At 45.1% G+C, this 15004-nt stretch overlaps 1 protein-coding gene across 15 annotated transcripts in view; it reads right to left on the bottom strand.

Annotated features, from left to right (window-relative positions):
• The window catches only part of Fer (FER tyrosine kinase), a 306999-nt gene that overhangs the window by 68023 nt on the left and 223972 nt on the right, over positions 1–15004 (bottom strand). For all 15 annotated transcript variants that reach the window (XM_039083433.2, XM_063267046.1, NM_001395758.1 and 12 more), the window contains 1 exon segment: positions 6702–6825. In XM_039083433.2, the coding sequence (XP_038939361.1) occupies positions 6702–6825 (124 nt within the window).

The raw sequence follows: 15004 nt of genomic DNA, 5'->3' as shown, positions 1-15004 counted from the left end.
GAAGCCCAATTCTTCTATAATTACAAAAATATCTATCCCCCTGTAGTAGGGCATAAGCAACCACTCTCCCACCAATCATGCTAGTGGGCACTTTACTTTTACTACAAGAAGGATGAAGACAGGACGGTAAGGACTGAAAAGCACCCCATGTCTCTAAGAGATCTGTTCTCAGCCAGCTTCCTTAACTGCTTTTATTTCCACATGATTTTACTTAAAAGCCATATGGCTGACTGCCTCACAAAGGAAGAAACTAGGAAGTATCTGCAAATACATACTTTAAGTGTTTCCTTGATTCACAGACTTTACTGTGACTTCTGTAAGCTCCATTCTTCCTTGACCCTGACCTTGGAACTGGGCAGATTGCATTTTACAAAATGAATTGCCTGAGATTTTATTTATTTTGTGTGTGTGTGTGTGTGTGTGTGTGTGTGCGTCCGCGTGTGCACATGTGAGTACCAGTGTACATACTTTTTGCACACCCAGGCCAGCAAAAGGAAGGCACTGGAACTGAGCCTAGGAGCTGACATTACAGGCTTTTGAAGACACCCGCTTATTATGGGGTGCTGGGATGAGAGCAGTCACCCTCAAAATAGCACAGCAAACACTTGGAACCATTGAGCTATCTCTCTAATCCCCAAATTACTCTTTTGTGGCTCACTTTGTCCTACAGAGACAAATGGTACCAACCAAAGAAACCAAGAGGCAGGGAATGAGGAGCCTTTAGGTAGAGTGATACTCAGTACGTGGAAGCCATTTGGGGAGCTTAGCCTGGATCCCATTCCCTGGAGGCAATGTCCTCACAGCCAGAGGTGGGACCCTGCAGACAGTTCCTGCCTGGATACACTGCTGACCAAGACAGGAAGAGAGGCAAGAAGCTGTAATGTGAGCACATCCAGTCACCTGGAGGTGTGCCGAGCCTACAAGGAAGGCTGTCCTGAGAGAGAGCAAGGACAGAGTCTCTAGAGCAAAAAGAAGCAACCAGAAGACAACAACAACAAGAACGACAACACCACTGAGGCTGGCTGAGGCTGGCTGAGGCTGGGTGAGGCTGGGTAAAGCTGGATGAGGCTGGGTGAGGCTGGGTAAAGCTGGATGAGGCTGGGTGAGGCTGGGTGGAGCTGGGTGAGGCTGGGTGAGGCTGGGTGAAGCTGGGTGAGGCTGGGTGAAGCTGGGTGAGGCTGGGTGAAGCTGGGTGAGGCTGGCTGAGGCTGGGTGAGGCTGGGTGAAGATGGGTGAGGCTGGATGAGGCTGGGTGAGGCTGGGTGAGGCTGGGTAAAGCTGGATGAGGCTGGGTGAGGCTGGGTGGAGCTGGGTGAGGCTGGCTGAGGCTGGGTGAGGCTGGGTAGAGCTGGGTGAGGCTGGGTGAGGCTGGGTGGAGCTCCTCTGGTGCACTGCTGGTTCTCAGTGGCCTCTCTGGAGCATGTCTAAGTCGAGCTGCTCTTGCTGTGCTTGAGTTACAGAAGACACCCCGCTTCCTTATACCAAACCTGCAAGTGTTTAAGCAGTTTCTGCTCCCTGGTTCCTAACAGGCCTTGAGACAAAAACAGCAACCCTAGTGTCTAAAGCATTTGGATGCATATGACACCTGTTTAACACCCTAAGTCCAACGTACTTAATGAAGTGACTAAACACAAGTCAGAGACAGCAATGAGCCAGACGCACCACCCGATTTCTCTGTCATTCTGTTAAACAGGACAGGCAGCACAGGTCAAACAGCGCAGCAGCTTCAGGAAGGCTGCTCTCACTCTTCCTTACTCAAGGCCTTGCCTACTGTTCCCTGGCCTGCCTCAGACTCCTCGTCTGTAGAATATTCCTTTCCTATCAATGACTATAAATAAAAAGCCTATCTCTTTGCACTCTTCATCCAAATCTCCCTGTTGTTTTCTCTGAAGGTAGACACTCCAGTCATTTAGTACAGTAACCCAGGCTGTAGACTACTATAGACTGTAGTGTAAAGTTCTCATTCCTGGGAAACACTCTCTCTCTCTCTCTCTCTCTCTCTCTCTCTCTCTCTTTCTCTCTCTCTCTCTCTTTCTCTCTCTCACACACACACTTTCATTCCTGGAAATATATATATATATATATACATACATACATACATACATTTGACTTTAAGGAGAAAGTGACTAAAGTGAGTAAGGTTGCAGGAACTTTTTAAGAGTGGTATTTGTGTGACATCTTTTATAAGATACAAATACCATACTGCGTTAGGAGAAATGGTTTAAATTGAAGAAGGGTCTTTATACTTTTGATACATTTAAATTATTAACATTTAAATAGTTCTCTGCGCTGTGATAAATTTAAAAGCTAAAACGAATAACAATATACTCGGAATGATAATGGAATGTTGGATAAGATGTCATACAGGTTCCCAGCTCACTCCTACCACTCGTCTATGTTCATCCTGTGCTTTCAGTTAACAGGTAAAGCAGAAGGCCTCTAAGCGATAGAGAATAAAATGAGAAGAATTGACACTCCCCTTACAGCGAGTTGCAGAGTAAAGCACCACGACCCCCTGAGTGTCTCTTTCTAAAATCCCATGCACAGCTCCGTCCGTCATGCTCTCTGTGCTTCCTTATGAAAATGAACCAATGGCCGCTGCAAGTCAGACCATCCTACCACGCACTACGTGGCCTCACAGCTCCTAATGGATGCCTTTACTGTGGAAGGTCGGCGTCTCCAACAGAGTCTCTGTGTGACCTGGGACAGAACTTGAGCTGGGGTTTAGTCAGAGTTCATTCATTAGCCTTTAAGAGCCAGACACTGTTGCAGGACTTCTTTCCTGTTTTCCCAGTCAACAAAGAGCCCAAGTGAAAAACAAAAAAACAAAAAAACAAACCTTCCCTCGGTAAGTCTCCACCAACACCCTAGACACGGGTCTCATCATGCTTATGCACATTTACAAAGTCCACAATACTCAGAACATGTCTGCTGTCCCACCTTTCAAGCAATGCATATTGTCTTGGTCAGGATTTCTATCCCTGCACAAACATCAGGTTCAAGAAGCAAGTTGGGGAGGAAAGGGTTTATTCAGCTTACACTTCCACATTGCTGTTCATCACCAAAGGAAGTCAGGACTGGAACTCAAGCAGGGGAGGAAGCAGGAACTGATGCAGAGGCCATGGAGGGATGTTACTCACTGGCTTGCTTCCCCTGGTTTGCTCAGCTTGCTTTCTTATAGAACCCAGGACCACCAGACCAGGGACAGCACCATCTACAATGGGCTGGGCCTTCTCCCATTGATCACTAATTGAGAAAATGCCTCACACCTGGGTTTCCTCAAGGGTGGCTCCTTTCTCTGTGATAACTCCAGCTGTGTCAAGTGGACACACAGAACCAGCCAGTACAGTTATTCAACTTGTCCTGAAGCCTAAACAAGACAGAGGAGGAGCATTCCTAGGCACTGGAATAACGGGGAGACTGTCCAAATGCAGTCGGCCCATTAGGATCCTGACATGCAGATCCACGGAGATCGGGGTCTCTTAAACTGTTTCCACAACACTAGGGTATTTTTAAATGCCTCTGGTGATAAATATACTACACATTAATAAATAATTACTATATCATACATGTATATTATATCAAGTATTACCTGATAATTTATAAAATTTATTTTAAATACTTATGATTTTTAAAATTTAAATTAAGTCAAATTTATACACTCTGAGATGAATATTCTTAAGTATTTTTATTTTAAAAAATTAAATTATATTCTATTTATTAAGAACTGAATCTTGGTTGAATGTTTGATGCTGCAGGACCCAGAACAATTTTAGTATGTTTCTGAGTTCATGAATGTTTTGATTTTTGCCAATGATGAGAATATTGCTTCAAATAAATACAAAATGGCAGAAGTATGCATATAACCACTTCAAAAATTACTCTAAGTTCTGTCCTATTTCCGAGTAAAAGCTCACTTAGTGAATTTTAAAATGCTATTCAAATCGGCAACTCAAATTGAAATTTTTAAAAATCAAGCATTCTAATGCAATACAACACAAAGATGGATTAATTTAATCTTTAATTGCTAAGAATCACAAAATTCTCAGTAAGAAAAATCAACACCTTTGTTTCCTGTAATTAACCATTATGTTTCTGTATATATGGACAGTAAAAATGAGGGGGGGGTACGGAGGGACTTGTAGGAAACGGGAGAGAGGAAACTCCATTTGGGATGTAAAAGAAAAATGAGACTCGGTGATTTACTCATTATCTGAAAAATAATAATACAATTTCATCATAGTTCCTAATATTTAGTTAATTTTTATAATATCCCCATCAGAAATTATTACCAATGAAAAAACTTCCCTCACTGAATTCTGTACACATTTACAGCAAGTTGACTGCACTCTGACTACTGCTTCTCCCAGAGAAACAGCTCCCCTGGCTGGCACTGTGAGCATGGCTCTCCCGTACAACTCATGACTATTAACAATGCAACATGAAGAGTGGTTTATTCTCTCAATACAATGCCACAGATTGCTGGAGCAAAATGAGAAGGAAAAGGAATTCATCTCAGTTTAGAAAGGAATAATACCTTCTGTAGACACGAAATCATCTTGTTCTCATGATTAGCAAGGGAAATAGAACTCAATGGCTGTGATCACAGAAAAATAATACCCTGTTAATGATATTAGGCTAGTAAAATCATGTCAAAGATTAAACATTAGAAATATATTTATAGGAATAAAGACAAAAGGTTACAGAATGCCAAGAATGACCAAACTGGGGCTTTTATACTAATGATTATTACTCACAACTAATCAATTACTGAATCTTGTTACAGATTCTGGGTTTCTCAACACACACCACAGAGCACCAAAAGCAAACACGGAAGGTTGCCATCAACTCTGAGGCCTATTTAGTACACCTGCTCTCAGAGACACTTTTCAAAGGGCTCAATGGCTACATCTTGCCAGCCAGCAAACACACATAACTGCTAGGACAAGCCAAGCAAAGACTGGCTTTCAAAACCATTGAAAATATGGATACATGAAAAAGGAAAATGAAGAACACTATTACAACATATAATGTTACGATTTAGACAGAGAAATAAAAATGACAAGCTGTTGCCACCTGTAATCTGGGATTGTTTTCATTCTCATGATTAAAATGTCATCCTCTTGCAAGATGTCGTCGCTGAAATAATATGAAATAAAAGCAATGGTTCCCCCAAATGCAGCCCACTCAAAACTAAAGATCAGCACGGCCTGACTGAGGGTGTGGGACTGAACTCGGTGTAGAGCCCTTGCCTGAACATGGGAGGCCTAGGTCCAGCCCCCAGTGTAGGGGTGGGGAAGTATTCACAGCACTAGAGGTAACTTACAAATTATTAATTTTAGTGATGTATATTACTTAAGACTTACAGCCGTAGAAGGCCTAATAGAAGCCCTAAGAGTAGCTACTACAGAGAATCTGACGAAATGTCTGAGACATAAAACAATTAAAATCTCAGGAAAACTTACAAAACGTGAGAGCAAGACCTCTTCTGTTTGTACACTTTAGTTTGTTTACTCTGGCTTGTTTGTTTGCTTGTTTGTTTTTACGGCTTAAAATCCTCTACAGGGTGACTTGGTACAGCGTATGGCACAGGTACAGTGGGATGGCTGAGTCACAGTGACTTTAACGTCGGGCAGTGAGCGCGACACTTCTGCTGCGATGCTGCATTTGCTACGTCCTCACACTGCTGAGTCATACTCCGTGCAGGACCACGTCAAGGCTGTGATGAGAGACCTCAGTCAAAAGCACAGCGCAGTCATGGAGCCAGCAGTCTGCCGCACCGGGATGTGACAATGACCCTCCTCCAGTGTACGCAGTGTGAGAAGGTTCTGATCCAGCAGATTAAACCAGCTCCTGGCATGATCTTCCTCATGCACACTTAACCACATCTGCGTGTGGTACACATTCTTCATCAGGCCTCAAGGTGCGCTGCATCCCACACTAAAGCTGACCTCAGCCACAGACACTTAAACTACAATCTAGGGGCCAGAGAGATGGCTCAGGGTTAGGGGCTCTTACTGCCCTTGGACTGTTGGCCACACAGCTTCTCATGACCATTTGTAACTCAGTCCCACATATACAACAAAATAAATACATCTTAAAAAAATAAAATCAAAACCATAACTTGTGAAGCAGGAAGACTAGGCCACTATGTAAAAATCACAAAGTTTTCTAAAATTCCCTTTGAGAAGCCACTCTAAGTCTTCACAGCTAAGACTTATTGTTAGAGCTCAGCACGGAGGCACACCTCTTTAACCCAGCACTGGGGAGGCAGAAGCAGGTGAATCTCTTTGAGTTTGGGGCTAACCTGGTCTACATAGTGAGCTCTGAGACAGCCAAGGGTTACACAGAGACCCTGTCACAGGCAAGCAAGAGCAAGAGAAGAACAGAACAAAAGAAAAGAGGGAATTTTTCTTCTCGTTTTATGTTCCTCCATTATTTTGGAAAATGACAGTCGGCAACACGCGAAGCCATTCTGTGGCTTCAGCGTAGGTTATGGTACACTTGATCACAATAAAACAACTTCCAGCTCAGAGGCTAATCAGCGAGAGGCCATAAGAGACCAGTGAAGAGTTTTGTAAAGCTACACAAAATATAAAAGCGGCATGTAAGCTTCACGGAGGAACCCGTTGCAGTGCTCGGTTTCCTAGGACTCTCCTCCTCAGAGTGGGAGGGAGGGTGCTGCTACGGGCGCTCCTTACCTGTGAATGCAGTTCTTGCCCTCGAGATACAGCATGCCAGCAGCAACGTCCAAGGAAAACCTCACCAACTGCTTCAACTTTAGCTCGTCCTTCCTCTTCCTCAGAAAGGACAGAAAATCACCTCCTGGAGGAAAGGGCAAAGAGAAAGGAGATAAATTGTGGGGGGAGCTGCGTGTCCTAGTTCCGGCCCACGAGGAGGCCAGAGAGACCCAGAAGCACTGTAGGCTCCACCGTGCTTTGTCCGAGTTTCCTATGTGAGGACATGGAGACAGCACATCGTGGGCCGCGAGGCCATCACTTTTCGAGACACATCAAGCAGGTTAACTGCCTCATGTCATGAACAGCCAAACTCATCTACTCAGAGACAAACACGTACCGTTGCGCCTGTCTGCACTGATTTATATTTTCTAAGAAACTTTATTTTCTCTAATAACAAATAAGATACAACTTAAAAAAGTCAAATGGTAATAATATCTAGATCCAGTGACCTACTAAAAGTCAAAACTATTTAAACTATACCTCGAGCGTATGCTCAGGTCACAGGAGGCTGTACTCCGACATGCTATGATTCTGACACAGGTTTGCTACTCATCTACTACGCATGTCTGCGCATCGGGCAGAGCCCCTGATACCTTCCTGCTGTGAGCCTAGCCTCTAACAGCTGAGTCATCTCTCCACCCTCCAGTGATGTTTTAGAAAGGCTTTTAACCATCACAGTCCAAGGCATACTATGATACAGACAGTAATTTAAAACTTAAAGTTAAGCTTCATTTTATGAAGTTAGAAAAAAGTTGATTTGAACAATATTTTTTCCTTAGTTCAATGTTATGTCAAATTTTGGAAAGATAAACTTATATTTTAAAATACATATTATATGTTAAATTTTATAAACATTCTCATTTTAAATAAGATAAAACTGAAAAAACAGATTCAAATGCTTGTTATCCTAAATATTCTTTTTTACAACTAAGTATAAATTTTAAACTTAATTAACATTAAATGAAATTAAAGGTTAGCACTGACTACATTTCAGACGCACACATGGCAGTGCTAAGCAGACCACTCGGAGCAGTTTTACTTTTGGCATTCACTGAATGCGGTTTTGGAGCTCCCGCAGGGGCCTTGTACGCAGCACTGCGCATGCGCACGACACGAAGTTGCCGCTGCAGCAATGGCCACAGCAGAGGTTATCAGTCTCTCCTCCTGTGTTCCTTTCCCCTAACAACTGCCTTTCCCACAGACAGACCCAGGGCCCAACACACACTAGGCCGACTCTCGGTCTCCATCCGTTCTCACAAGACTGGTAACAATCATGGTTTCTCTTTCTCTTAATCACAAATTAAGTGTTACACATGTTTTGTGGGCCACTCAGAAAATCAATAGTTTTACCTTTTTAAAAATAAACTTATAAGTCAGACAATTCTCCTTTTCTGTTCGTTTTATGGACTTATTATTATTTTAAGCACATACACATGATATACATGTGTGTGCCCACAGGCTTACACTCCCACATACTTGGGAGGCAGCTTCAGCTCAGAGACTGTTTACTTCAGAGGGTACAAGCTGGCCACACGGTTCTAACAGCTTGTTTCCTCCTTATAGAGTAGTACTATAGATTGGGCTCCCACAAGAAGGCTGCCCAACAAGGAGAGCCCCAATAAAGTCTACTGAGGATGTGCAAACAACAGAGAGAGGACACTGGAGAAAAGCAAGGCAGCCCTACCACATCCTCCAGAAGAAGCCGTCTCCTCTGCCACAGATCCACACACATGGAAATAAACACAATGCCAGGTGAGAGGACTGAAAAGTTACTGATAAAACTGATTAAAGACCTGGAAGAGGATATGGGCAAGCAGATTAATTCAATTTTGGACATGGTGAGAAACACTGGCAATGTAGTGAAAAAAGTTAGAAAAGATGGATAAAAATAATCAGGAAAATGAAAAAAAAAGTCAGCAACATGACAGAAAACTTCAATCATGGAAATCCTGATTTTTTGGAAAATGATGGAATGACAACTCAACAAAGAAAATGCTATAAATAGACTTGACTAAGTAGAAGAAACACCAGGAAAAGAAGGCAAGCTGAAGGGAATTCTGTCCTGAAATATCAGCAATGGGGACAGAAAACCAAACATTTCAACACCACCCAAGAGCTCTTGCCATACAATCAACAGGCCAACCTAAACAATCAACAGGCAAACAGAAGGAACTGCGAGAAAAACTCAAGGCACAGGGAATCTATATAGTGAAATATGCAGAAAATCCCCCAAATGTAGAGAAACGGCAGCTCTGTCAACAGTGTTGAGAAAGAACCCATCATAGACACGACTGTCCAGAGAAACTGTCCATATGGCAAGCTACGGCGCCCACACTCAAAGCAAAGAACCAACAGTGGAAGCTGTAAGGGGAGCACCACCAATTACTCACAAAGAAAACTACATCTAAGTAGCACCCCATCTCCCTCCAGCACTCCAGCACTCAGCACTCCAGCACTCAGCACTCCAGCACTCAGCACTCCAGCACTCAGCACTCCAGCACTCAGCACTCCAGCACTCAGCACTCCAGCAGCACTCAGCACTCCAGCAGCACTCAGCACTCAGCACTCCAGCACTCAGCACTCTAGCACTCCAGCACTCCAGGAGAGCACAATACCAAGTATTTCTAGCTTTGAACGCAGCAGGGAGGATGAACAGCACGGCCATTTCTTGTAAAGGTCACAGGTAAGCCTACAAGTAGAATTGCTTCCTAAACTATATCTACACATGAAAAGTTAAGGTGCAGTTAAAGTCTGAACTAGACACCAGGGCCTATATAAACAGCACAAGGCTGTATGTCATGAAGGCAGAAAGTGAACATGAAGGGGGAGAAGAGATCTTGAGGGAGGGACAGGGACTGGGAAGCAATGCCGTTCACTGTGACACAGGACATGGGAGTATTTTAGTGATAAAGGTGGGACCAACCGGAGAGGGGCAAGAAGGATTGGGGAGGAGTGTGGGAGGGACATGAATTACAACTAAATAAATAAGTATGCGTAAAAATGCCACAAGGAAACCCATTATTTGATATGTTAACTTAGGGAGAAAGGAAGGAGGGAGAAGAGGGAGGGAAGAAAGGAAGGAAGGGAGCCACAAGAGGAAAGAAGGCCAAAGAGGTCAGCTCCCTCCCCACGGAGCAGAGCATGTGGTGAAGTGAGGCTGGCTAACCAGAGTAACCCAGCCTCAGACAGTAAACTCCTCTTCGCCCAGACTGCTTATCACTACTACTAGTACGTAAGGAACTGGACACTTCACAGTTTTAGCTTTTCCTGTGAGGCGAGTCCAGTGGGTGGAGTTGTTTCCTATCAACTTCCGTATTATCATTTCCATTGAGTGCCAAGTTCCAAAAACCTCGCAGACTTTGTTACACACACCATATTCATACATATATGTTGCATACAGGATGTGACCTGTGTGTTCAGGTATCTATACACTGGGATCTGAATGCACATGGCTTAGAGTACCAAACATGGCCGTGAATAGCTTGTGCTCAAAGTGAGCAGAAAAAGGTAGGAAACTTCCCTTCTACAGTTCTGTCACAGGACTGCACTGCACATTAAAGCAAGATAGGAGTATCTGCTTTAGTTACCTGTGATAACGAATTCGTAAGACAATGCTTAGTGAGTTTCTAACAGCAGCTGCTGTTTTCCTGTGGAGACCCCACAGTGTGGCAGTGTTTGGGGTCTTAAGCTGCACTGTCCAGGCTTCATTAGCCCATTGAGCCTTGAGTACATCCATAATCTCCCTAAAATTCTACAAAAGAGACCTCTAATACCATCTATCAGTGAAGATGCACACACAGCACTAAGCACGTCCAGGATGTAGAACACACTTACGGTGGCTGGAGTCGATTTCAGAGAGCAGGCAAAGCTGTGGCAGCTGCGCCTGCGGTTATTCCCACCTGCTCGCCCTCACTCACTGCCGTTTCCCTTCGTGGAATGTGCCATTGTCCTGCTTTGGATGGCATTAGCCTTATCTTCACGGTAGTCTTAGGGTCACCCACCCAATGAGCTCCATGCATCAGCACATGGGACTGATTCAGAGATTGGCACATGGGTTCCTCCAGCCCACTGAGAACCCAGAATATGATTGGAATATGACAGAAACTGGCTTTTGTTGTTTATCTCTAGAGAAGTATCAGAAAGAAGTTTCAATAAATGAAGAAGCACATAAACCAAGTATCTGAGGATGACCATGTAGACTCTAAAGAGTGTCAAAGGAGCAGGTGTGACCCTTAGCAGCACATGTGACTCTTAACAGTCAGGAGACAGAGGAGGAGATCATAAGTTTGAGGCCAGTTTCGGATACACTGTGAAAGCCAGTTTAGGAAAACAAAGGAAAGAGAAGGGAAGGGAAGGAGAAGGGAGGGGAGGAGAGGGGAAGGAAAGAGAAGGGGAAGGGAAAGGAGAAGGGAAGGGAAGGGAGGGGAGGGGAAAGGAGGGGAAGGGAGGGGAGGGGAAGGGAGGGGAAGGAGAAGGGAAAGGGGAAAGGAAAAGAAGCAAAACAAATAAAAGAGCATTCAACCAGCCAACCACACAAGCAGTCACAATGGGAGCACAGTGACAGTTGGAGTCACTGCACCAACAACTGCCTGAGGGAAGAATCCCCAGCCCCAACCCCTGCCCCCCCATCCCCTGTCCCTAGCCCGAGGGTTGGCAATAAAGAAAACTGCAGTTCTGCAAATCTCTTCTGTATTACCTTGGCATGATGGCGCCATATTAGAAGGGTAATTGGTCCATTAACTACAGATCACATAGTCAATGCTTTGGATAAGTAGAACACTTAACTGAGAGTTAGTCACTCTCGTCAACTGTACACAGAGAATACAAGACTAGCATTTTCAGCAGCGGAAAACTCCATGACATGAAACATGCTAAGAAACTGATCATCATATTTAATGTAAACTCCGATCAACTTGTAATTGGAGAAAAAGGATGATCAAGGCAGTACCATTAATGACTTGTCAGTGCATCACAGTGAAATCCTACCTTTTATCTGCACATAACTTCAAAGGTTACTAAGAGGTTCCAGCCGCCAGTGACATAGAAAATGCTTAATCCGGCATCCTTGATGCTAGAACGTTAACTTACTCCCTGAGAAGTTTACTTGGTTTAGTTGTATGCAATCATACATTTAAAATCAAACTTGCATGCAAGGCAAAATTACACTTGTATTTGGGAGGCTCTATTTAAGTAATTATTTAGAACTCTTACTTGTGTGTGCACCTGTGTGCTCACAAGTGTGTGCAGGTCAGAGGTTGACATGGGGTGCCTTCCTCTATTGGTTCTCACCTCAGTGCTATCTGAACCTGGAGCTCATCGGGTGGTTCAGATAGAATGCCTGGCTGGTGAGTTCCAGGCATCTTCCTGTGTCCATGCCCCCAGCGTTGGGGTTATGGTATGAACCACATCAACGTTTTACATGGCCGCCAGGGACCCAGGCTCAGGTTCTCACGCTCTTCACTCACTGAGTCATCTCCTAGCTCTAGAACTCTTGATTTTAAGAATTTGTTTTCTATAACCATTGCTGATGAGAATCATGGATTATATAAAGCATAAGGAAGCTCTATGTGGTGACATAAACTGTGACTGCTGTCTTGAGAGTCAGAGACTGCGTGTGGAGATGCGTGTGGAGCATCACTGAAGCTCACTGAAGGATGTGGGTGTGGCTCAGGAGGGCTGACAGTGCATGGGCGTGGGCCTAGCTGGAAGTGCATGAGGACTGCTAAGTGCAGTGAGCACAGGTTACACAGTGAACTATCTACATAAGTGGACTAAAACACTGCATCCTGAGGGCTTAGGGTAGAACGATGAAGATTACAAACAGAAAAGGCAAAAGATAAATTCACGAGTCCAGCAGATTTCCTGGTTGTTTCCTTCTTTTGAAGGATTAGTGAGCAGCTTCTTACAGACAGCAGAAGAAGCTCTGCAGTGCAGACCTGAGCATGTGGCTTTCCTGTGCACACCAGTCTTTTCTGGATGAAGTTCCTGAAGGTTTGCGTTAGGACCGCAGACTAACAGAAGCCTTTCCACTCTCTCCTCGGCAGATTAGCTCCGAAAATAGCCTGATGGGTTATGATGAATAATGCCACATGTCCCAGTATTTCAAGGGACAGCTATAGCTCTGACAGGCATGATGTCAACAGCTAAGAGTGAAGCCTTAGTCAACTGTTACAAGCATTTTGGATGGAAGGGCTCTGGGGCCCTCGGAAGTAATCCTCTGTAGCCTTTATATGCTTCTGATAAAGTGTTGAATTTACTTGCTTTGTATTTTCAGGGTAGTGATGTTGATCATATTACTGAAATTCTAGGAAAAAAATAGTGTGAGACCAAACCGAGCTCTTCGACTGTTTTTCTTAGTAAGATTCTTGAGAAGACAGCTTATCCTCTTATTAATGGATCCGTGGCAGTTAGTTACATTAGAGGCTGTGTGGCGCCTCTGCCTCACAATTTACTACCTGGCTATGTATACACAAGCTTAGCCAACTGAAGTCTACAGTTATCTACGTCCTGCCTAAAATACTGCACTTAAAAAAAAACTGCTGATTAGTATATACATGCATGGACACACGCCTACTGTCATGTGCACTACTGAAAACCACTTACTTGTGATATGTGCACAGGCAGACCCACTCTACCATCTGCAATACTAACAACCATTACTGACTGGTGCACACGTGCACAGGGACAGTCGGGTACCATGTCCACTGACTGGTACACACGTGCATAGGACAGTCGGGTACCATGTCCACTGACTGGTACACACGTGCACAGGACAGTCGGGTACCATGTCTACTGACTGGTGCACACGTGCACAGGACAGTCGGGTACCATGTCTACTGAATGGTGCACAGGTGCACAGGACAGTCGGGGTACCATGTCTACTGACTGGTGTACACGTGCACAGGACGGTCGGGGTACCATGTCTACTGACTGGTGCACACGTGCACAGGACAGTCGGGTACCATGTCTACTGATTGGTGCATATGTGCATAGGGACAGTCGGGTACCATGTCTACTGACTGGTGCACTCGTGCACAGGACAGTCGGGTACCATGTCTACTGACTGGTGCACACGTGCACAGGACGGTCGGGGTACCATGTCTACTGACTGGTGCACACGTGCATAGGACAGTCGGGTACCATGTCTACTGGCTGGTGCATATGTGCACAGGGACAGTCGGGTACCATGTCCACTGACTGGTACACACGTGCACAGGACAGTCGGGTACCATGTCTACTGACTGGTGCACACGTGCACAGGACAGTCGGGTACCATGTCTACTGACTGGTGCACACGTGCACAGGACAGTCGGGGTACCATGTCTACTGACTGGTGTACACGTGCACAGGACGGTCGGGGTACCATGTCTACTGACTGGTGCACACGTGCACAGGACAGTCGGGTACCATGTCTACTGATTGGTGCATATGTGCACAGGGACAGTTGGGTACCATGTCTACTGACTGGTGCACTCGTGCACAGGACAGTCGGGTACCATGTCTACTGACTGGTGCACACGTGCACAGGACGGTCGGGGTACCATGTCTACTGACTGGTGCACACGTGCATAGGACAGTCGGGTACCATGTCTACTGGCTGGTGCATATGTGCACAGGGACAGTCGGGTACCATGTCCACTGACTGGTACACACGTGCACAGGACAGTCGGGTACCATGTCTACTGACTGGTGCACACGTGCACAGGACAGTCGGGTACCATGTCTACTGACTGGTGCATATGTGCACAGGACAGTCGGGGTACCATGTCTACTGACTGGTGCACACGTGCACAGGGACAGTCGGGTACCATGTCTACTGACTGGTGCATATGTGCACAGGACAGTCAGGTACCACGTCTACTGACTGGTGCACACGTGCACAGGACAGTCGGGTACCATGTCCACTTGGGAGTCAGAGGACAGGGCACAGGAGTTGGTTCTCTCCCTCCTCCATGCAGTTCTGGGATCACACCAGGCCTTCAGGGTTGGCAGCAGGCGCATCTAACACAAGAGCATCTCACTGTTCTAATAGAGCGATTGTTTTTCTTTGTCAATGTCCAAAGGCAGCTTAGAAAGAAGGCTTCACCAGTGTTTTGTGTCTCAGTGGACACACACCACGCCCATCCACTGCCTGCCTGCCTCTCTATCTGTAGCATTCTAGGCTCTCCTTACTTCGATGCCGAACTACTCACTTTTGGGTCGTATGGCTTATTTTCCCTCAAGTGTTCTTTTGATAATAAAGTGGAAAAATGGTACAAATTTAA

Source organism: Rattus norvegicus, chromosome 9 (genome assembly GCF_036323735.1).
Source record: "Rattus norvegicus strain BN/NHsdMcwi chromosome 9, GRCr8, whole genome shotgun sequence".
NCBI lineage: Eukaryota > Metazoa > Chordata > Mammalia > Rodentia > Muridae > Rattus > Rattus norvegicus.
Note: the sequence above shows the minus strand (reverse complement) of the source record. Positions and strands in the feature narration are given on the sequence as shown.